Source organism: Lampetra fluviatilis, chromosome 17, assembly GCF_964198595.1.
Source record: "Lampetra fluviatilis chromosome 17, kcLamFluv1.1, whole genome shotgun sequence".
NCBI lineage: Eukaryota > Metazoa > Chordata > Hyperoartia > Petromyzontiformes > Petromyzontidae > Lampetra > Lampetra fluviatilis.
In genome coordinates, this window is record NC_136291.1 from 10,914,991 (window position 1) to 10,938,734 (window position 23,744).

At 50.0% G+C, this 23,744-nt stretch overlaps 1 protein-coding gene across 3 annotated transcripts in view; it reads left to right on the forward strand.

Annotated features, from left to right (window-relative positions):
- Positions 1-704: 704 nt before the first annotated feature.
- LOC144936937 (protein naked cuticle homolog 2-like) overlaps positions 705-23,744 on the forward strand; it is a 109,977-nt gene continuing 86,937 nt past the window's right edge. For 2 of the 3 annotated variants that reach the window (XM_078864178.1, XM_078864179.1), the window contains exons 1-3: positions 706-1,414; positions 3,251-3,277; positions 10,418-10,521. In XM_078864178.1, the coding sequence (XP_078720304.1) occupies positions 1,390-1,414; positions 3,251-3,277; positions 10,418-10,521 (156 nt within the window). In that variant the 5' untranslated portion in view covers positions 706-1,389. Of the gene's footprint in view, positions 1,415-3,250; positions 3,278-10,417; positions 10,522-23,744 lie in introns of all 3 variants that reach the window. The other variant, XM_078864177.1, reaches the window with a different exon arrangement.

The following is a 23,744-nucleotide window of genomic DNA, read 5'->3' on the forward strand; positions in this document are numbered from 1 at the left end:
CACCGGTAGCAATTGTGTCCTACCCCTGCCCTCGGTCCACCCCCCACCCCCCTAGGTTAACTCGGCCTCGAAAAAAAAAGACGTGGTCATGAAAGACACACAACAGGCGCGTTTTGCTGCGCGGCGTCCGCCCATACCGTCCTGTGAATGTCTCTGCACCGACTTGAAGAGGGACTCGCTTCACAACGCTTGCTCCAACAGCCCACACGCCCAGCGAGGCATCCCAACGCGCGTGTGTCTGTGATGAGTAGTGTCAGCGGTTAGCGCGCTGCACTACGCACCCGGCGACCCGAGTTCGATTCCCGCTCACGGTCAACATCAGTGACGATTATCTGAACGGGTCCTGGGCCTACCCCTGGATCGATTCAGCCTCAAATGAGTACCTGGTGCGGTATGTAAACATTGCCACAGGGGAGACAAAGGCGGCCGGGCGTGGTGCTGGCCACCCACCCCCTCGTGTGCCGTTCCGGCCTTCATCGGTGCTCGCTAACAGCACTTGCCCCAACAGTCTGTTACAGGCTACACGGGGGATCTTAGTCTTAGATCTTCGATGGGTAAGGGGGGAGGTGGGGTGGCCAAGCGGAGGCAAGGACTTTCACAGGCGCGGGGGAAGGGCTGGACGTCTCTGCAGGGGGGTGCAGTGGTGGCGGTGGTGGGGAGAGGGAGGGAGGGAGATGGAGCGAGAGAGAGAGAGCAGCAGCAGCAGGCAGTGAAGGATGGGTTGGGTGCGGGCTTGGGGTGCAGTGGGGGTTGAAAGAAGGAAAAAAGCCTCCCTTTGATCTACCGCCCGACGGCAGACCAATGGTAAAGCTTGATGGTTTAGCCTGCAAGTGGCTGGCTTGGGGAGCCACAGAGAGAGAGAGAGACGCGGAGGAGAGCCTCACGCTGCAGTGAGACACAGATAGACACGCGCAAGGTGACACAGAGGAGACGTACAGGGACACACAAAGACACACAGCGGAGATTGACAAGAAGACAGAGGGAAACACACACACACACGCACGCGCGCGCGTGAATATACACACACACGCGCTGTAGATAAAGAGACGGAGTAAGAAGCCGACACATCAGTCTGGATCTTGTGCTTCCTGGAAGGCGTGCGCGTGTGTGTGCGTGCCGTTTGCAAAGATTTCTTGAATTTCAAATCGAATAAGAAGATAAACTAAGACCAGGGAGAGAGAGAGAGAGCGAGAGAAAGATCGTGAACGAGAGAGAGAGCGAGCTAGGAGAGCTGTACCCCTCCACTGTGACATTACAGAATCACAGTCATCAACGCCACCACCATCATCATCATCGTAACAAGAAGAGCGAGCAGAGCGAGCGAAGGAACGAGAGTCCTGGCCGCCCTCTCTTCGCGCACGGATGCCGTGGCCCACATAGCGAGGGACGATGGGCAAACTGCAATCAAAACACGGTGAGAGAGAGCGCCTTGCACGGACGTCACGCACACACAAGACAAAGATCCCCCGTACAGCCTTCACAGACTGTTGGGGCAAGTGCTGTTAGCGAGCACCTATGAAGGGTGGAACGGCACACGAGGGGGTGGGTGGAGAGCACCACGCCCGGCCGCCTTTGTCTTCCCGGTGGCGATGTTTATTACTCACCGCACCGGGCGCTCATTTGAGGCTGGGTCCACCTAGGGGTGGCCCAGGACCGGTTCAGATAGTCTTCACTGGTCGTGCAGCGTGCTAACCGCACACACGCACACGCGCACACACGCACACACACGCGCACACACACACGCCACGCACACACACACGCGCACACACACCGTGCAGCCTGCAACCACCCGCATGCATAATACATCAATGCGACCGTGTGCTTTTCTTTTATTGATGTGTGGTGCGTGTGTGTTGTGTGTGCATTGTAGAGACACAGTTGCTCGTGTCTGTGTGTGTGTATATGTGTGTGTATGTGTGTGTATGTGTGTGTGGGGAGCGGTAGTGTAGCGGTTAGCGCGCTGCGCTACGAACCTGGCGACCCAGGTTTTATTCCGGCTCATGGCCAACTCCAGTGACGATTATATGAACCGGTCCTGGGCCTCCCCTAGGTCGACTCAGCTTCAAATGAGTACCTGGTGCGATGTGTAAACATGACCACTAGGGAGACAAAGGCGGTCGGGCGTGGTGTTGGCCACCCACCCCCTCGTGTGCCTTTATAGGTGCTCGCTAACAGCACTTGCCCCACAGTCTGTGAAGGCTATCCGGGTGATCTTTGTCTTTGTGTGTGTGTGTGCACACAACACACGCGGTGGTGTGGCGGTGAGCGTGTTGCGCTACGAACCCGCGGCGAGACGAGTTCCCGCTCACGGCCAACACCACTGACCATGACCTGACCCGGTCCCGGGGCCTCCCCTAGGTCGACTCGGCCTCAAATGAGTGCCTGTTCCGGTGTGTAAACATCAGCACTGGGGAGACAAAGGCGGACGGGCGTGGTGCTGGCCACTAACCCTCTTCGCGTTTCGTGTCGATCTTAGCAGGGTGCTCGCTAACAGCACTTGCCCAAACGGTCTGTGAAGGCTATACGGGGAATCTGTTTCTTTACGTCCGTGATTGTGCGTGTATCTGAATGTGTTAGTGTGCGTTTAAAAGTCATTGTGATTGTGTGTGTGTGCACGTGTTGTCTAACTTGTGTACGTGTATGCTACCGTGTTCTCCGGATTTTAAGACGCACTTTTCCCTTCTCCATTTGAAATAAAAAAAAACGTTGCGAGTGCGTCTGAGCATCGTTGACATAAGTTCATCGATATCACCCCGTTTTAGTGGGGCGGTGCGTCTTACTTTCCGGACCGTCTTATGATCCGGACAATGTTGTTGTATGCGACTTGCGCCGTGTGTGTGCAAGTCTCTGTAAGAGTCTCGTGGGGAGTGGTGGCGCAGTGGTTAGCGCTGCTCTGCGCAAAACCCCGAGCTCAAGTTGTTTCTCACGGACCAACATCAGTGACGAACATTATCAAACCCGGTCCTGGGCCGTCTCTAGGTCGACTCAGCATTAAACGACTACCTGGTCCGGTGTGTAAAACATCCGCATTGGGGAGACAAAGACGACCGGGCGCTTTAGCTACCCCATTGCTGCGCCGTTCCGACCTTGATCGTTACGGGCTATCAGCACTTGCGCCAACAGTCTGGTGCAGGCTATACGGGGGGGCCTGCACCTTTATCTGTGTGTACGTCTCCTATAGCACACGCGTGCACGTGCTGCTTTGTGCACAGCCCTCATTCTGCGCTGTCTCTCTCTCTTGTGTCCTCAGCCGGGAGACGGCGGGAGAGCCCTGAAGGTGAGTAGCTATGAGTTCACCTCGCAACCCACGTTCGCCCTTACCTCCACTCACCGGCGCACAACATTTCGCTTCAGCCGGTGGTGGGGGCTGGTGGTGTGTTCAAGTGGTGTTAGCGAGCGCCTATTGCGGCCACACACACACACAGAGACACGAGGCGAGGTAGCAATGCGACTGGCCGTCACCGTGCACGTGTCAGCTGTTTGACCTTTGTTAGCTCACGAGTGCTGGTGACCACACTGGAACCAGGTGCTCGCCTGGCATGGGGGAGGTCGTGGGTTCGATACCGACCCTGACGCCTGCTGTAGATTTGGAGTTTGCATGTTCTGGAGCTCTCTCTCTCTTCACGTGGCCGCACGCGTTTAGAGTGTGTGGCTGCTCTACATTTCCCCGTGACAAGCCACTTTGTTGAGTTATCATTTGTGGCCACTTCCCTTCTGAAACACAGCTACGTAGCTCAGCGGGCCTTACCTGGTAAAACACAAATAGCTGACTTTAGATACTAGTTTTAGTGCTGAGTCAACCTAGAGGTGACCCAGACCAGGCTGATATAGCAATTGCCTCTGTTGTGCATCGTGATCATGTTAAAAGCCTCAGCTCTCTACCAACTCAAAGTAATAGACAACAAGGGTGGTTAGCGAGCGCCTATTTTATAAAAAAATTCTCTAGATTTTGACACGCCCGAACACAACTTGGAAACCCTCTTATTTGGGTGGCGCTGCGGTTATGGCACGCTCATCCCAATTGACTCAAACCCATCATCTTCTCGGGTTGATACATTTTCGAGAACTCAAACAATGATTGTCGGATGCAACATACTGACCGTGCCACAGGAACGTGGAGTTTTTGCCTCGAACATAAGCGCCGAGGCGAATGTAATAAACGGCTTTGCTGCACGCTTTACAATCGAGCAGATTTTTCTTTCGAACTCAAATTGGGACTACACGTAGCCACCCCCCCCCACTACCTACTGTGAAACATTGACAAAGAGCCCACTTGAGAACGAGTGGAGCCTCAGTGAGGCTATCCTGGGTACACAAGCATCATAATGAATACCAAACTCAGTGTGTTGCTCGTATCAACATTCACTGAAAAGCAGCGGTGAAATGAACGCGTGACACGCAAACACCAAGCTGCCAAAATGTGCGGATAAAAATGTTGCACTCCAGCAAGCGACGATGTGCGGTGCATGAGGCCGATCGTCATGCAGGGAAACATGGGACACCGAATCGAATGACAATTTCCTAGACACACACAGAGGGAGAGAGAGCTTCTTTGTCACCATTGAACAACGATTGCCAGACATTGTTGACATCGGGGAAACAACAACAAAAATCCACGAATAAAAAAACCCCACCGTGCATATGCATGGAATTCTTGAACGCTTAACCAACGTCAGATTTTCCTCGGAAACTATTTCCGAAGCGCTAATGACGCGTGTAGTCTCGAGCCTGGACGTCGAGATGATGTCGCCTGAGTGCGTGACGTCACACGTAAAAGGTGTCAGCGGGGTGGAGGCGAGAGCACGTGCTCGGCGCATGACGTCATCGCCTTGGCCGAAGAGGCTTTTACAGTATTTGTCTCGAGCTGGAGGGGGTTCAACAAGTATCTTTTTTGGGCAACCCTTTGATCAATTTGGCCCGGTTTTGTGAAAGGCAAGTGCCCCCTAAATAGCAACACGACGTTACACTTAAGTTGCATTCGCATCGGATCATGCTTACTGGAGTTATTGTGGTCGAATTTAACAACAGACTCACACACACACAAAAAACAGCGAGCGAATTAGGGCATCGGTGGCTCAGTGTCGAGTGTGTTGAAGACGGATCGTTTGATCTGAGTAGGAACAGCTGCCCTCTGAGCAAATTACCCCCGGAATACTCAAAGAACGTACAACAACAAAACAAAACCGCGCGCTCCTTAAAAATGGCAAGAGGAGGGGTACAAATTTATAGTCAAATTCATAAATATTACACCCGCAGATTGAGTAACCGGTGTGAGTGGGTTTGAGAAAATACCCGGTCAAGCGAAGCGGGGATATACCCCTTAAGTCCTCCTGTCCACGGAGCAGTCACAGCGCAAGCCTGAGCAATGCGATTCGTGTCGAGCAGCTGTGCGTTTGTTGAACCGACGAAAAAAAAACCCAAATCAAGTTGTGCATTGGCCGCGATTTTTTGCTCACGCGTTTCTCTGTGCGTACGCACGCAATGACGACGCCTCGCCATGCGAACCCGCAACAACTCTTATTCTTGCCATCCCAAGGTCTCCCTTGCCAAAAGACGCAAGTGTCGATGAGCTCTCATCTGGTTCAAATAAGAGGAAAGCTTATCTCTGTGCAGCAAACTTAGCCTACTAAGTGCCCTGTCATCTGAACCTGCCCGACACATGTGCGCAGGCTTGACTTTCCGTTTTGCGCAACTTTAATTAGTTTCAAGGTTGATGTAACAATATACAGTTCTGAATTTCACAATACCCCAGTGTCTCTCGCTGCATGCGGGGGGGGGGGGGTACGTGGGGCCATGTGCTGCGGGGAGCGGTAGTGTCGTGGCTAGCGCGTTGCCCTACGAACCCGACCACCCCAGTTCGATTCCCGCTCACGGCCAACACTAGTGAGGATTTTCTGAACCAGTCATGGGCCTCCCCTAGGTCGACTCAGCCTCAAATGTGTACCTGGTGCGATGTGTAAACATCACCACTGGGGAGGCAAAGGCGGCCGGGCGTGGTACTGTGTGCTATGCCGCCTTCATAGGAGCTACTCACTAACAGCACTTGCCCCAACAGTCTGTTAAAGGCGATAGGGGGGGGGGGAGGTCTTTTTCTTTGTATGTGTGGCCATATGCTGTTAGTGAGACCCTAGGATGTGGGTTCAATTCCTGGCCATGGTGCATGTTTAGCTACCACAAGTACCATACAGTTTTGAAATAACATTAATAATTCAGTGCTGGATGAAGGCCTCCCCATGCAGTGTTACGGTGGCAAGATGTTAATTACCTTGCCCGATATACAGGATATCGTGGATTCTATCCCGACCCGTATGCCTCGATATTTGGAGTTTGCATGTTTTCCCCGGGATCGCGAATATTTTGCTCCAGGTCCTTCGGTTTTTCCCTCCACATTTAGAATCAACAATTCGCTTGGAGGATTTGTCTGCTGTAATTTTCCTCGTTATATTACACTTTGTTGAGTTATCGTTTGTGGCCAGGTTGTTTCAGAAAAATAGCTATATAGCTCAGTGGGTCTTACCTGGTAAAATAAAAATATTTTAATAGTTCAAGTTTAGTTCTCTAGTGTCCAGTCTTACCCAATATTTATAGCAAGAGGACGTCGGTTTTGGCTACGAGATATAAAACTGACATAAGACAGTGCCACAATCGGAGCAAATTGTGGCCAAGAAGCTAACGGTTTCCTTATCCACCATAACCCTCTCACCCGTGGTGATATGGGGGGAGTCAATACCGCGCATCTGATTATCTGTGGTGTAATCCGCGATTTTACTCCCGTTATCCGCCATGCCAAAATAATCGCTCGACACCCGTGGATAAAAGGATGAATGTGTTGCGTGATTCGAGTTATCCGCAAAAAAAGTGTTTGGAAGCCGCCTCGCGATGCATCGTGGGTAAAATCGCGGGTCATAGGAAGAAATAGGGCGGCGGATAATAGGATATTTCGTGGACGCTTCAGCTGCCGCGGATAAGATAAGTTCTCCTGTACTGTGTGTACGGTGTTCATGCTGTGGTTGTGACTACTGTAGTAACAAAGTTCACCTTATAAGTGCGGTGATTATCATCAGGCAAATTCCAAATGGTATCTGAATGTGTATGTATGTTGAACTTCCTTTGCACCGTACATAGCCAACCGTGATAATCAGAGGTGTGGGGGAAGGACAACAAACGAAGCACAAAAATCAGTTATAAAGAAATTAATTTTTAATTTAGAATAAAAAGTGTATAGCTCCAGTGGCTTCCTAATATCGGACGGAAGAGCGATCCAGACGGCCGCAGGATACATAGTTTACATGTCGGTCGCAATGAATGTACACGATTAATTGCACTGTGCTGTGATCCCAGATATGTGACTTTTATTCCCGGCCATAGCCAACGTCAGTGGCGAGCAATACCTGAACCACACCTGGGCCCAACCTTCTCCAATCCGCACTGGCCAGCGTGGTGAAGGATGGTCAGACGACAACCTCCACAACTGATACGGTCCATCTTCTTGGTTCTTTCGGTAAAGTCACGTGACTTTACCGAAAGAACCAAGAAGATGAATCCCTGCAGTCACGAAAGCTTTAAATCGAAATTTAACTGATGCAGTGTAGGGAGGCCTTCATCCCAAAGTGCATTGACATCAAGGCGCTCTAAATCTTGACTCGTCATGAATGTGTTCTTAGGTTCTTAAAATTAAAAGCGAGCATTTATCAGCAGCGTGTGCACGCAATGTGCTCACCGCCTGCGCGAATGCGTGGCACTGTGTGTCTGTGTGTTTGTTGTGTGGGTGATTTCATTACCCGAGCTCAGCTGATTGGACAGAAAAAAGGCTCCCAATCGTAAGGTTATGAGTTCATACCTTTGTGTGGGGCCACTCATCCATAGCATCATCATATCATTATTATTATTAGTTTCGTCGTCATCCCTCTGGGGTTGATAAAATAAGCGCCATCTGGTGAGGATGCTCCACGTGGTGGCATTCTATCAGTCATTCTCCTGTGGCGAGGTATCAGCCTTTTGTCATAAGAATGTGGACTGTGCACCATTCACTCAGAGCCATCAGAAGATCGACACTGCCAATACTCATTTGAACCAAACAATTGTTCCTTGTTTTCGAAAACGTAACGGCCGATGCTCATTTCCTCCAACCAGCCCGGTAATTTCAGCAAAGAATGACCAAAGTTTGTTATTTTTGTGTGTGTGTGTAAACACGAGGTGGAAAATTAAATTCCCATGAAATATGTTGCAAGAGTAACCCATTATGTGCCGGTCAAGGTCTAACTATCTATTTTTTGTTACTATTTCTATTTTAGCAGGTAAGGCCCACTGAGCTATTTCGCTCTTTTTCAGAAGCGACCTGGCCACATAAGATAGCTCAACGAAGTGGCCCATCGTGTGGAAATATATAGCAGCCAAATACTCCAAATGCACGATGATTCTAAATGTCGAGGGAAAAACCGGAGGGCCCAGAGAAAAATCCACGCGACCACGGGGAGAACATGCAAACTTTGAAATATACAGAATCAGAATATGTCATTACAATAGAGGAATCCGACGAGCTTTAAAGCTCTTTTTCAAAGATGACCAGTAGGGGCGGTTAGGAACGTAATGACAACAAACATTACAAAAACATGATAGGAGTGCAAAAAAAGTAAACAAATCACCCAAACGCATACAAATACAACAAAACGATCCTCACCCTACCAAGGCAAAGCCCACCGAGGCGTCAGGGTCGGGATCGAACCCACGACCTCCTGCATACCAGGCCATGGGCGTTAACATCTCCTAGCCACCGTGGCGCCCCTCTGGTCAATAGATCATCGCGGCCGATGCCGTTGATGCGAGCCACCCCTCAGTCCGTTGTTGCTGTCCTTCTACCAAGGCACACGGCCGGAGTGAGGTTGACACCCTGACCTCTCGGCATCTGCTCTTTGCAATATTCCTCCATCTGGCCGGTTGCCGTGCTTCACATTCCGAGCGTGAATGCTTTCCTCAAGCCAAACAGAAACAAATCTTGATGGAATATTGCGTAACTGTCCCAACGTAATTGTGGTTGTCTCGGGTTTCTCTGCAAAAGTGACATTGGATCTCAATGGGCTCTCACCTTTGTTAAATTTAGAACGTTGATTAATTGCCCGACGATAAATACGAGTTGCTGATATTACAGCTGTCTCGTAAAATCCATTTAACCGTAGCACAGCTGCAGCATACTAATGAGACCCACAAGGGTTGAAACTCTGGTTGTTTGACCCTGGAGGACTTAAGCAAGGTGTGTGTGTATCTGTGTGTGGAGCGGTAGGGCAGTGGTTAGCACGCTGCACTACGAACCCAGCGGACTCCGAGTTTGATTCCCGCTCACGGAGAACTCCAGTGACGATTATCTGAACCGGTCCTGGGTCTCCCCTAGATCTACTCAGCCTAAAATGAGTACCTGGTGTGTAAACATCACCACTGGGGAGGCAAAGGCAGCCGGATGTGGCGCTGGCCACCCATCCCCTCGTGTGCCGAGCCGGGCTTCATCGGTGCTCGCTAACAGCACTTGCCGCAACAGTCTTTTAAGGCTATACGGGGGTCTTTGTCTGTGTGTGCACGTGTACGCATGCACATGTGTGCGTGTGTCTGTGGAGAGGAGAGAGGAAGTGGTTTACACATTGCACTATGAACCTTCATGAGCAGGGTTCGATTCCTGGCTGTGCATATCATCACAAAGGGGTGTTCGATCCTGGTCTGGATGCCCGGTTAAGTCAATCGACTAAGAACTGTAATCAATGACTTTCCTGTAGTCCAATACTCAGACCCCTTTAATAAAAAACAGGCGGCTGCATCCCGAAGGTAGGAAACCCCCACAAGCAACGCTCAGTGTGACGTAGCTGATGACACTGATGATGTCACCAAGCCACGCCCATTAACTTTCGCGATGTGGTACGTGTAGGAAGAGGGGTGAAATTAGCCTTTTGCAGCTATTTTCATGTCATCTGCTTTGTCAAGTAACCGAACCGATAATCGATAGAGGATTTGATCATTAAAAGAAATTGGATAGTGCAGCTCTGTGAACCCTATTCCCGTTCTGGGACGTCTGCAAGTTGCAGGGTGGGTGCCCCGTTCGCCTCCGAATCTCGGAAGGCCAAGCGGCTCAGCATGAATTTTATTTAGAGAGGCATAGTGCCGTTGTTTTTAAAGACATTGTACTCACCGCAGAGAACCATAGTGACACGACCGCACTCTATGATAGTTGGCGTCGAACTGTGCCACACGCCCGGTACCGATGAAGTTTTTTTTTATTTTTTCTTCTTGTTTCGTTTTGATGACATACACGTATATGTACGTCATCGGAATGGAATCAGAAGAAAAACTGATGACATACATGTACGTACACGTACGCCATCGGAACGAGAAGGGGTTAACACGTTGCGCTCCTCGTGTGTTTACAATGCAGGCGACAGTGTTGCTGCGAGCACGTCATTGTGCCGACGACTGGAGGACAGTGGAGGAGGCTCGAGAGGAAGACTTGCGGGGCACAGAGGCAGACTCACCTGCCCAGTAAGGACGCACGCACTCACGCCACAGACACACCAGCGTTCATAGCAGCAGCAGCAGCAGCCTCCTTGCGGGGCTAATGGTGCGCGCTCGCACGCTCGCTCTGCGCGGTTTGTGTCGAGACAGCATAGCCGGCCCCACGCGTGCTCTCCCCCACGGTCTCCTCCACTCGTGAACAAACTTAGTGAGGTCTCAAGGCGGCGTGCGCTCAGGCACCCAGTTGGACCTGCAACACGGCGGCTTGATGGTTAGGTCAGCCCTCTGTTGGGAGGCTGAAGCCGTGGAGAGATCCAATTGTTGTGACGCTGCTGTTGTTGGAAAAACGATGCCCCAGGTCACTCTTGCAAATGAGCCCCATCCTGACCTCTTGATACATACATACAAATTGATACATAGGCACATACAAGTTGATACATACAAGTTACCACTCTTGTTCATTAGAATCTGAACCTGGACCACCGCTGCATTAAACTTGCACACAAAGACAAAGGCGTCCCATGTAGCCGAAGAGACTGCTGGGGCGAGTGCTCTTAGTAAGCACCTACTAAGGCCGGTGTGGTGCCCGAGGCGAGTGGTGTGGCCAGCATCATGCCCGGCCGCCTCTGTCTCCCCAGTCCTGATGTTCACACGTGCGCATCAATAAACCGCACGCACACGCGCGACCACGCGCGCTCACGCACGCTCACTACCAACGGGTGATGGTGAGGCAACCCGGGATCAGGGCATTAAGAGGCCAACTTGCAGAAGTGGTCTGTCCAGCGCAGACGCCCGTCGATGCTACGAAGGAGCCTCAAGCGAAGAGAACGGCCGCTTAAACGCCACAGTGCCTTCTCCCACGCGCTGCGGTGGAATCCGATTACAATAATTAAACTTATCGGCAGCGTAAACGAGCTCCGGTTCTGGGCCATTTTGAAAAATCTTCGACAGTATTTTGTGTCCCTAAATATGTGGACTCTTTTTCTCTCTCCTCCTCCTCCTCTCTTTCTCCAGGTTTGTTTAAGCGATGCATGAGCACTGTGGCCTCCTGGTGTGGATCACGTTACTCGTGCAGTCGCATTAAAACAGCAAACAAGTGTACGTGGCAAATGCTGTTTGCTTAAACGTGTCTTGGCCAAAGCTCGTCTTAGAGAAGGCGGATGCAGCCTGGGTGCTCATAATCTCTCTCTCTCTCTCTTCCTCTCTTAAAACTTTTCTCAAAATATATTTTCGGGGGTTTTGTGGGGTCAGCTGTACGTACCCACTAAAGCCATTGTTGCAGTGTGATTCTGCCTTTATACGGAGTTGTGTTCGAGAAATTTACTGAAATACACTGCACCGTTTTTCATCCCTTGCACGTGGATATATTTCTGCAGTCATTCACATATACAGTGTACACACACATGTATTAATGCCTGTATTTCAATGGTTCCTGCACGACAAGATCTGCCAACTAAAAATAACGTGGCCCAAAACATAAAATGATAATATCTAGCCGTGCCTCCCAGAAGATCAAAACATTATCGCTCAGAGCTTTTAAGAAATATCCATTTGATGGCCCAGTGGCTTAGAGGTCAGAGTGCTTAGCTGACAATACGGGGAACTTGGGTTCAAATACAGGAAAACTGCCTTTCTGTTATAAAAGCCTGGCATTCTGTGTGTCTGTTTATCCATCAACTAAATTATAAAAGAGCGTTTCAGAAGGCCTGAATCGAAAAGTTATAGAAAGTGGACCACCCCCCTCCCCCAGATGTGACGGTAAAAAGGTGATCCAGCAGGTTTACACACATTGTAGACCCCCCCCCCCCCAAGCTTTTTACTCTCCCCCCCCACCAACAAGAAAACATTTGCATTGTAGGCATGTATATCTACACACCCTACATACAACATCTACACCTACACACCCTACAAACAACATCTACACATACACACCCTACAAACAACATCTACACCTACACACCCTACATACAACATCTACACCTACACACCCTACAAACAACATCTACACATACACACCCTACATACAACATCTACACCTACACACCCTACATACAACATCTACACCTACACACCCTACATACAACATCTACACATACACACCCTACAAACAACATCTACACCTACACACCCTACATACAACATATACACCTACACACCCTACATACAACATATACACCTACACACCCTACATACAACATCTACACCTACACACCCTACATACAACATCTACACCTACACACCCTACATACAACATCTACACCTACACACCCTACATACAACATATACACCTACACACCCTACATACAACATATACACCTACACACCCTACATACAACATCTACACCTACACACCCTACATACAACATCTACACCTACACACCCTACATACAACATCTACACCTACACACCCTACATACAACATCTACACCTACACACTCTGCATACAACATATGCAACTACACACCCTACATACAACATCTACACCTACACACTCTGCATACAACATATACACCTACACACCCTACATACAACATCTACACCTACACACCCTACATACAACATCTACACCTACACACTCTGCATACAACATATGCAACTACACACCCTACATACAACATCTACACCTACACACTCTGCATACAACATATACACCTACACACCCTACATACAACATCTACACCTACACACCCTACATACAACATAGTGTGTTGTTTGACTCAGCTTGGCCACCAACGACTGCACAAAAACCCCATTGTATACATGTCCTGCTCCGAATTTGTCTAAAATACAAATATTAGAGTTAAGATGTATCAGGTTGACTGTCATGTAATGGAAATGTATCTCTGTAGCAGGGCAGGTGGCACAGATCTGTCCCACCCAAGTGTGGATAAGAGGTCACTTCGTAGGGCTCTCAGCAGTAGTTCTGTGATATCTGCTTCCGGCAACCATTCTCGAACACGAGGCCAGGCACTGCTGTACCAAACAAACAACACAAAAATCCGAATGAAGTCTTCATCATCTCAGCACAACATCACGAAACAAAACAGTTGGCATTTTTCACATGAAGCACTTTGTAACAAGGAGGAAATCAACCCATGTGACCCTGCTCTTCATTCACAATCACACAGCATTTGTGCTAGAATGTGAGCACATGAATACCAGTAATGATTATTATTTCAAAGTAACACCCCCCCCCCCCTCCCGAAATAAATGCCTCCAACACGTTCGCAGTGTGTGCAGCGACGGGTCACCATTGAGCTTCCGAGGCCAGACTGACACATTTAAGTTGCTTAGGATTCACAGCAATAGGACCGAACCCCAAGAACTAAAGGGAGGTAACCTGCTGATGAAGCTAAGAGTGGTCGCAGAAATATCCAGAGCAGGCCTGTGCCGCTGCCTTGTCTGCTGTGCCCTTCGCAAAACTATATTTAAACCCAAGTGAGAGCCACACTAGATGAAATCGAGTCTCTTAAGCAATGGAGACCCAGGCTCTGCTGGGAAAGAATACAGAAGCAAATTTCATTCACTAAACAAAAAACGTAGGAAACAAAAGCGGGAGTGTCCCCCTGCTTAAAAAAATAAGGGGGTGGTGCTCATTTGCATTGGCGGTGGGGGAAATTCCACATTCCTATGGCGGGGGACCAGGATGATTATATATTTATTTTAAATAGTGGTTGGCGAGCGCAAGGGCCACAGGCGCAAAATGCCACGTGGCCACCAACAAAGGTCACTCGTAATGTTGTAATAAATAAGAAGTAACACGCTTCTAAATTAATTGAGCAAGGTTAATGTAGAGCTTGGGGGGGGGGGGGGGAATGAGACGATGGTAGGAGGGAATTTAAAACTAAACTCTAAAACAATTTTTTACACTTTTTTACCAAGTAAGGCCCCACGGAGCTACATAGCTCTTTTTCAGAAGCAACCTCACAAATGATAGCTCCACGAAGTCCTAGGGGTGGAGCAGAGCGAGGGAGGAAGCAGGAAGAGGTGAAGTGTTGTGACCTGCAGCGTGGCGGGTGAACGCAGTGTAGATGAGGTTCATCAGTCAGTCTGGTAGATCGAGCCCTCGACGTTGGTGCATGATTGGCATCATCTTCAGAGCAGTGCAACTCCGATACGTGGCAGGATAAACAAAAAGAAAGAGTTGATCTTTGTGGTAACATTGTCCTCAGAGGAATTTGTGGTTGGATTATAGCTCTTGCCTCGTTGATGTCTGGGTCACCCGCTCATTGTTCTTCTAAGCCGTCTCTCAATTCCAAACTTAATCCTTATTTTTCAATTTGCCTACGTGGCAAGGAGTCACGCTGCGATGCCCTCTCCCTGGTGTACGATGGTGCCACGACCATGCATGCGTGCGCATGTCAAAATAAATACCAGTGTGTGCATGCAATTGTGTGTGTGTATGGAATTATATTTGAAACGTGGTTTTGTGGTAATTTAATTGAAAGTGAAGGGGTCACCAGCCCCCTCACACCCCTTCAGAGGCCCGCTGTGCCAGCGAGCCTTTGACACTTTACGTGGCCTCAAAGTGCACATAGCCTGGCACAAGCGCCGTGGTGACGACACTGTCACTTTAGTGGCGAATGGCAGGGGTTGTTTGTTGTTGTTGTTGTATGGAATGGCATTGTCACCTTTTGAGAGCCCTTCAAAGTATGAGGCTGTATAGCAAAGCAGGTTGGGGTGGTGCTGTGGTCTGTGCCCTCAGATCACGGGCCTGACGTTTAAGAGTTCAATTGCCCAGTCAGGCGTCGACTCCACTCATCAGCCCTCTTGTGTTGATAAAATTCGTACAAGTTAGTCAAAAGTCAACAGTGGTTGTCCACCGGAAAAAACTGGCCCCACCAAAAGTTCCGGCCACATCACCTACCACCACCTTCTCCCAAAGCACACATGGCTATACGGTGGAACTTGTCCTTGATTTGTTTGCATATATCGGTGTGTATCCACTCATCATCATCATCAGAAACACCCAGGCGACGGAGGCTTCTCGGCGACAACCAGAGTGCCCACCCCAGTAAACATGCCAACGTTGGGCCAACGTTCCGTCATTTACTGGGACGTTCCACACCCCGCGTTGTAGAAGGCCCCCCGCTGCAAGGTTAGGCCGGTGTCATGACAGATCTGTATCCAGGGATACGTCCACCGTGTGCACGATATTCCCCACGTACCGCGTGGACCACGGCGCGGTTGGTTTATCAGTCGGCGACATCTTCTGGAGCTGTCTACAGACTCGCCTCCCTTGGCTGCATCACAACAATACCTCGCCCCCCCCCCCACCACCGGGCCCCTCCCCCTTCAACCCCCCCAAGCCCCCCCCCGGGCCCCCGCCCAGTTAGGAGCACGAAGGGCCAAGTGAAAGTCACGCTTCATGAGCACAAGGAGAGGCTACGGCTGTGAATGCCCTGCCCTTAACAAGGACTCCGAACACACAGATGCAAATGCTCCTGCTATGTGTTTCTCCCCCCCCCCGCGCCACCCCCCATTGCATCGTGGGGGAAGGGAGGGGGGTTCGGGGGGGGGGATTGCAATGAAATCAGAAAATGTACCGTGTGGAGAATAGGATGTGTTCATGCATTGGGTCAAAGTGCGTGCATGTGATGCAGCGGCTTCGAGGCGGTTGGTGGAGTATGTGGAGATGGAGACACGAAGCGAGAGAAACGCCTCACTTAATGCAGGAGCAGTACAGCAAGTAGGTGTGTGCAAGTCGAACTGGGGCTTTTAATCCCTCGTGTTCATGGGTTTCCCTCCAGACACTCTCTGTCTCCTGCCACGCAAAGATCATGTAAATAAGAAAGGAATTGGCCAAATAATCCAAGCAGGGTCCTCCTGATACAGTGATGACCTCTTCCCTAGGGTGATGGCGGTGGCATTTGAATGTTGACCCATGTACTTGTGTGGGCAGTTTTCACATTGGCACTGCGATCGCGCGCTATCGCACATTACGACACGGCAACTTTATCGGGAACGTTGTAAATCTATGGTAAGATCTCGCTTAAGTTATTAGATGTGAGGAGGCATCAACGACGTAAGAGTGAGGATCGCAAAAGCAAAAGGAGTAAATGGCAGGATGCAATAAGATCTGGAGAAGCGAGCAAATCAGCTCCAAGACCAAATTGAACATCTTAAGAACATGCGTGTTCAGTCTAGGTTTGTTATGCCTTAGAGACTTGGACATTGAAAAAGACTGACAGACATAAGATATTGGCGTTTTAAATGTATTCCCATAGAAGGATACTGCGTCTAAACTGGACCCAAAGAATTACTAAGGTAGTAGTGAGACAAAAGTTGCACGTAGAAGAAGACTTGATGATGCAGGCAGTGATGAGAAGGAAACTGGCATTATTTCCACGTGATATGTAGGATGGACAACAACAACAGGAGATTTCAAAGTTTGTTGTTGTTTGAACAAAAAAGGAAGGAACTGGAAAGAGAGGAAGACCTGACAGAGAATGGCTAAATTAACGACGACATCAGAGATTGGTGCCAGAGAGATGTGGCACTAACTGTAGCACATTGGCACAAGACAGAGGCAAGTGGAAACAAATGACGAAATGTGCAGTGGACACCTAACGGGCGATCTGATGATAATGATGATGAGGCATAAAACCCTCTACCCATGCAAATTGGTGGTAAGCGTGCCGCCAAGAAACATTTAATTTATGTATGTGTGAAGAGCAATCAGTAAACGAAGCTGTAATGGGGTTTTTTTTCTCTCATTCACACAACCAATGACAATTGTCCCCATTTATCATCATGCAGCATGCCACAGGGGGCAAGTCCTGCTGGGCATCAACTCATAGTCGGGCATGGCACACGATGGGGGGGGGGTGAGATGGACACAGCACTGCGCTCTTGCCACCTTTGTCTTCCCTGGGCGGATGGCACTAATTCTGTTTTCGACAGAGTCAAGTTTCAAGTTGATTTCGTCTTGACCAGGGTGAGAACTCAAGAGACCCAGGATGAGTCTCATTTGCAACAGTGACCTGGGACTGAGTCTGGCAGTAGCGGGAGGGGGGGGTGATGATTGCTGCTGTGTATAATCCGAAATTGAGTAATTTGCAATGTCATTTTTGGAATATGCCAAAGTTGTACCCTGGCGCCGGCACACAGAGGCCTGCTCTTGTGAATGACGTCACGGGGATCTTTAACGTCCGCCGTGAAGTGATCGACGCGTAGCGTTATTGAAGTTATCACACACCGCGCAGTATTAACTAGGGCGGCTGTTGGTTTCGCACCGTCAGCCTCTGCAGCAAGCGGCGAACGAGCCCTCGAAGATAAGATCCAGGCCACGGGTGGTTGCCGTTTGCCTCTGACGCTCTGCATAGCCAGGAATCAAACCCAGGTTGCCAGCATTGGAGCTGCGACCCACTCCGTGCCTTCACTCGCTTGCGCACGCACACACACGTGCACACCACGCGTACACACGTGCAGAGCATCTCAAACGGGTTTGGAGCGTAAGAGTAACCGCAGACATATGTTCTGTTCTCTTGGGTCTCATCAGCGAGACGCAGCTGTGCCAGGGCTAAAAGTATTTTTTCTAGACATCACTGCTTGACATTATGCTAGGTGCAAGCACACACAGACGAAGCTCCCCCGTGTAGCCTTTTATAGACTGTTGGGGCATTGGGGCAAGTGCTGCTAGAGACCAGCACCTATGGAGCCCGGCACAGCAACGGGGGGGGGGGGGTGGGGCAACACAACGCTCGGCCGCCTTTGTCTCCCCATTGACGATTGCCTCACACGGCACAAGGTATTATTTATTTCAAGGATGAGTCAACCTAGGGGAGGCCCAGCACCGGTGCAGGTATTTGTCTCTGATGTTTGCTGGAAGCAGGAACCGAACTGCGGTCGCCGGGTTCATCGTCACTCCACCACCGCTCCCCACACAAAGACAAAGATCCCCCGTGTAGCCTTAAAAGACTGTTGGGACAAGTGCTGCTCGTGAACAGCACCTGTGCAGAAGGCCACTGCGGAAAGTGAACCAAGTCGATTTTGTTTTTTATTATAATACTCGGAGCACCTTGCTGGCACAAATATGCTAATCAAGGCGCAATCACATTTATACTGAAAAGCAAGTATGTATTTTGAACTTCTTTCACACCGTACATAGCCAACTGCGCTAATCAGAGGTGCGGGAGATGGACAACAAACTGAACACAAAATGATGTTCGAAAGAAATTCGTTTTCAATCTAGATGATTTAAAAGTGCATAGTTCCTGTGGCTTCCTCATATCGGAAGGAAGAGCGCACGACGCAGTGACCGTCTTTGATTGATTGCTACCCAAAAGCCGCCGCTGCTGCTGATGCAAGGATGACCGGACGGAGTTTGCATGATAGTTCATGCTGTTTGGCGAGATTAGCAAGGTATTCAGGTTCATTTGTGGCAAGCACTTTGTGTGTAAATGTTAAACGATGAGGAATACAAATATATACACTATCTATGTTTAACATATTCAAGCAAGCGGTGGATGGGAGATTGGTGGAATTGGCACCACGCACGAATACGTGACCTTTGTCACCCACAATACCGATGTGCATGGTGACATCGTTTTTAAGGCCGAGTCAACCCAGCGGTGGCACAATCCAAGTTCCAGAATCTTGTTATTTACCAGCTCGGAATTGAACCGAGACGTTCTGCTTCGGGTGGCACGGAAGCCAACATTGGCAATGCCACAGGGCTGCTTCAAAGCCCCCCCCCCACACCTCCCCAATTTCGAGGGCAGTATCGAGCGGTAGTTGCTCGCCAGTTTCACCTTTTCCAAGATCAACCGACACAGGAACGTGGGAGGACGTGGGCAGCATCACCTCCCAACCCGCCTTTGTCTCTCCCGCCCTCACCCCCCCCCCCCCCATAGTGCCGATGCTTTACACGTTGCCGTCTGCACAAACGCCCCGAGCGGGCAGAGTTGCTGTGCGGGGTGGTGGTGGGGGGGAGTGCATCGACGAGATAAGGGGGATGAATGTTCATCATTGTGCTGCTGCTCGGCTTGTTTAATGTTTGTGGTGATGAGGAGAGGCGCGCGCTTCGGTGAGTTGCGGGTGCGCGTGTATCACTGTGTGGGCGTGTAGGGAGCGGTGGTGTAGCGTTTAGCGCTGCACTGCGAACTGGCCAATCCGAGTTCGATTCCCGCTCACGGCCACCACCAATGACGATTATCTGAATTGGTTATGGGCCTCCCCTAGGTAGACTCAGCCTCAAATGAGTACCTGGTGCGGTGCGTAAACATTTCGCTACTAGGGAGACAAAGGCGGCCGAGCGTGGTGCTGGCCACCCACCCCCTCATGTTCCGTTTCGGCCTTCATAGGTACTCGCTTACAGCACTTGCCCCTACAGTCTGTTCAGGCTACACGGGAGACCTTTGTATGTGGCTCGGGCTGAACGGAAAGGGGAAGGGGTCTGTGCATGGGGTAGCCACTACACATGGCTCCAGGGCATATCCTTTCAGCCTCGTGATCAAAGCACCTCTGGGCTTGGTGTATTGAAACACAAAGACAAAGTTCCCCCGTAGAGCCTTAACAGACTGTAGGGGCAAGTGCTGTTAGCGAGCACCTATGAAGGCCGGAACGGTACGCGAGGGGGTGGGTGGCCAGCACCACGCCCGACCGCCTTTGTCTCCCCAGTGGCGATGTTTACATACCGCACCAGGTAGTAATTTGAGGCTGAGTCGACCTAGGGGAGGCCCGGGACCAGTTCAGATAATCGTGACTGGTGTTGGCCGTGAGCGAGAATCGAACCCGGTTCGCCGGGTTTATAGCGCAGCGCGCTAACCGCTACACTACCGCTCCCCACGATTGAAAAACACACACAAACACACACATAACAGACCACAAACAAAGATCTAAATGTAAAGACAAAGATTTCCCTCTTTTATGCTGTGCAGACAATTGGGGAAAGTGCTGCTAATATGCACCTATAAAACTAAAAACTAGACTAAAACTAACAAGGTCTGCTGTGACACACACACACAAGGGGGTGGTCGGGCCCGAACCGTGACTGGCCCCCATTGTCTCCCAAATCGCATAAAAAGTGGCCACAACTTTGCACCAAGTTCAAGTCTCAATCCTCCTTTTTCAGCCAGTGGTGGAAATGGCACATTCCCAAGACCGGGTCCAGTATTCCCACAAACTTTTGCCAATTTGAACAGCCTTTTGTTTCGACCCCCATCCAGAACTTGAGTGGAAACCTTCCAATGCTGTCTGTGCCTTAACCGCAGTGCCACCCAGCCTAACATATACTTAAGTATTGAAAAAATGCCAAGATATTAACAAACAAAAAACCACACACACACACAATCTGTACCAATCCCGCGTCCTCATTCATTGCGCCAGGGTTATGTAATTGGTCTGATTTTATGGGTGCCTTAGTTGTGGCCTTTTCTGAAGGTATTTCCTGTGAATCCCCAAGAATAATGTCTAGCAGTAATAATGATGCATACCTTCTCACGGATACAACACACAACTGGCAATGTTTACTGCTGAGCCGTGGGAGACGTGACCGCTGTTGAGAGAGCATTCCTTCATACAATCTTAAGAATAAAAAAAGTCAAGTTAAATAATTTCCCTGCTCAAGCAAGGACTGGGCTGCGTTCATCTCGATCAGTGGCCCCAAAACCACCCTTTGACAATTCCACATTCCCACGACAAGGGTCATTCCCTCAAAACTATGTCGACTCATCTGCAAAGAGTGTGCACCGATATCCGCTCTGTCCGATCTCGCCGAGCGGTACATGTACGTACGTTGAACTTCTTTCACGCCGTACGTAGCCAACCGTGCTAACCGGGCCCCGGTCGAGACGGCGTCTACGATCCACAGCCCATGGTGATCCTCCTGCTGGTAACCCCGCACCTCCGATGAGCGCGGTTCGCGAAAGAGGTTCAACGTACGTACGTACAACCCATGCGCAGCGCAGACCTGGGCCGGCGTATATACGGCCACTTACTGGCAGCAGATGTTTGGGATCTATCCTCGGGCCTGGGCCAGTTGTGCGACAGGCTTAAAACAGCGTTCTTGTTCCGAAGAGCTTCGTCTGTTGTGTGCTATCAGCGTGGCGATTTCGTGATGGACTGGACTCACAAGAGTGCGCGACAACTAATGTTCAGGCTTACGCGAAGACAACTTCTGTTGGTGACTTTTCAAAAGGCGCTACTCGTTTTAATGACTGTGCACAGATAATGGGGCTTACTCGGGCCTGCGACTGGGATTGGAAGCTGTGGGTTGTGGGCTGCGTGCTTGAGCCACATCGCCACTCGCCTGGGTATAAAAGGGGTGGCTAAGTTGATATCTGCACAATGACATTCCCACGTTACACTGTAACGTTTGGGCGTGCGGAGATGATGTGCGCTCTATTAGAAGTCCAGATCAAGCAACAACTGGAGGATAATGCTGCAATGTGCATAGATATTGTGCTGTGCTCTGTACGCCATTACACAATAGAGTAACACAGTGTTACACAAGACAGTCATAGAGTTTATATATACACGTGCGTATTTAGAGAGAAATAATCTATTGCATCGTTCAATGTTGGCACCCAGTATACATTTCCCCACATTCACAAATTAATAGTCAGAGACAATAAATACTCATCGGTGTCCGGATCTGGTGTGGGACTCCGCTCTAGCTTGATCCATTACAAAACGACTGCTGAACCAAATTTACATGTCCATATTTTGGGAACAAATACAACTCCGTTTTTTGGGATAGTTGGGTCGGGGTTAAAGGTTGTTCACGTCAGAGTCCTGATTCTGCGTGGCTACCCATTGCCCTATGAAATCGAGTTTTTTTGCGTAGCAAGCTGATAGTCTCAGCTCAGTCAGCAAATGTTTGCAATAAAAGCCCCCGCAATACACATTTAGGATTTGCCGATTAATTTGGCCTGGTGCTGCTCTGAGGGTTAAATGCGTTGTAAACGTATGTCAGAAGGCTGACGTGATAAACCGTGCATTCTTGGGTAAGAGGGCCTATTTCAATGACTATTTAAATCACTATAGAAATAGAATACTGCACAGTAGTTCTGTAACGTCATCTTCAAGGAGTGTGGCACTGTAGCATGGGGGTAATGGTTTCACCTTTTGACTCTTTGTATCACCGCTGGGATAACATCAAAAGATTCATGAATGGCCCCTTGTCAATGTACTGCTCCATCTTGGCTCCTCTGTGTTGTGTCGGCCATGGGGGTGGTTTGACCATACTTCACCACGCTGGTCTGTGCGGGCTGGTGAAGCGGATACCATCCGCCAACGATAATAGCCGCGACGGTGAATCAAACTCAAGTTCGCCGGGTTGTATCGCGCGGCGCGATTGGCGCGGTGCTTGGCTACGTATGGTGCGAAAGAAGTTCAATAGAGACGCACAAAAGATCAAATATCTCGCGTATGGCCTTAACAGACTGTCGGGGCAAGTGCTGTTAGTGAGCACCTATGAAGGCCGTAACGTCGCACGCGAATGCGCGCTCAGGAACGTTGCACGGCATTTATCTTCCCAGTGACGATGCCGCGCGCGTGTGCGTGCGCGCGTGTGCGTGTGCGCGCGTGTGTGTGCGTGTGTATGTGTGTGCACGCGCGCGTGTGCACGCGTGCGTGTGTGTGCGTGCGCGTGTGTGCGTGCGTGTGTGTGCGCGTGTGCGTGTGCGCGTGTGTGTGTGTGCGTGTGTGTGCGTGCGCGCGTGCGCGCGTGCGTGTGTGTGTGTGCACCTCCATTGTTTCAGACTCCTTGATGTGTGGATATTTTGTTTGCTCTCTCTCGCGGCAGCTGCTCTGACGTCGCGGCTTTTGTGCTGTGAGGTTTGAGAGACCCTCCTGCCGTGAGGTCCGTGTTGAGTTTCACTCCCAGCCCGCCGCCCCCCGAAGCTGTATTGGGAATGGGAAAAATGAATTCTGTGGAGGCTTTCTGGGGGGTAGATGTGTGTGGGGTCTTGCCGCACAAGTCACAGAAATTGGGGTTAAGCTTGGATCGGGTTTTATTCCATTTTAAATTTCCACATTACGGTGAACATTCTCGTGCCTTGCAGACGCGGTATCTGCTGCAGTGCTTATTCTTTACACGCGGCGGGGCTGATTTTTCAATTTATTTCCAAATAGCAAGAAGAAGAATGCCGACAGATGTCAACAAACACAAATGATTGCTTAACAGAGTGGCATACGTGTGGATAATTGTAACAAACACATACTCTAAACGCATGTTGAGTTTAGATATGGAGGGAAAAACTGGAGGACCCAGAGACAAATCCACGCCACCGCGGGGAGAGAGGCAC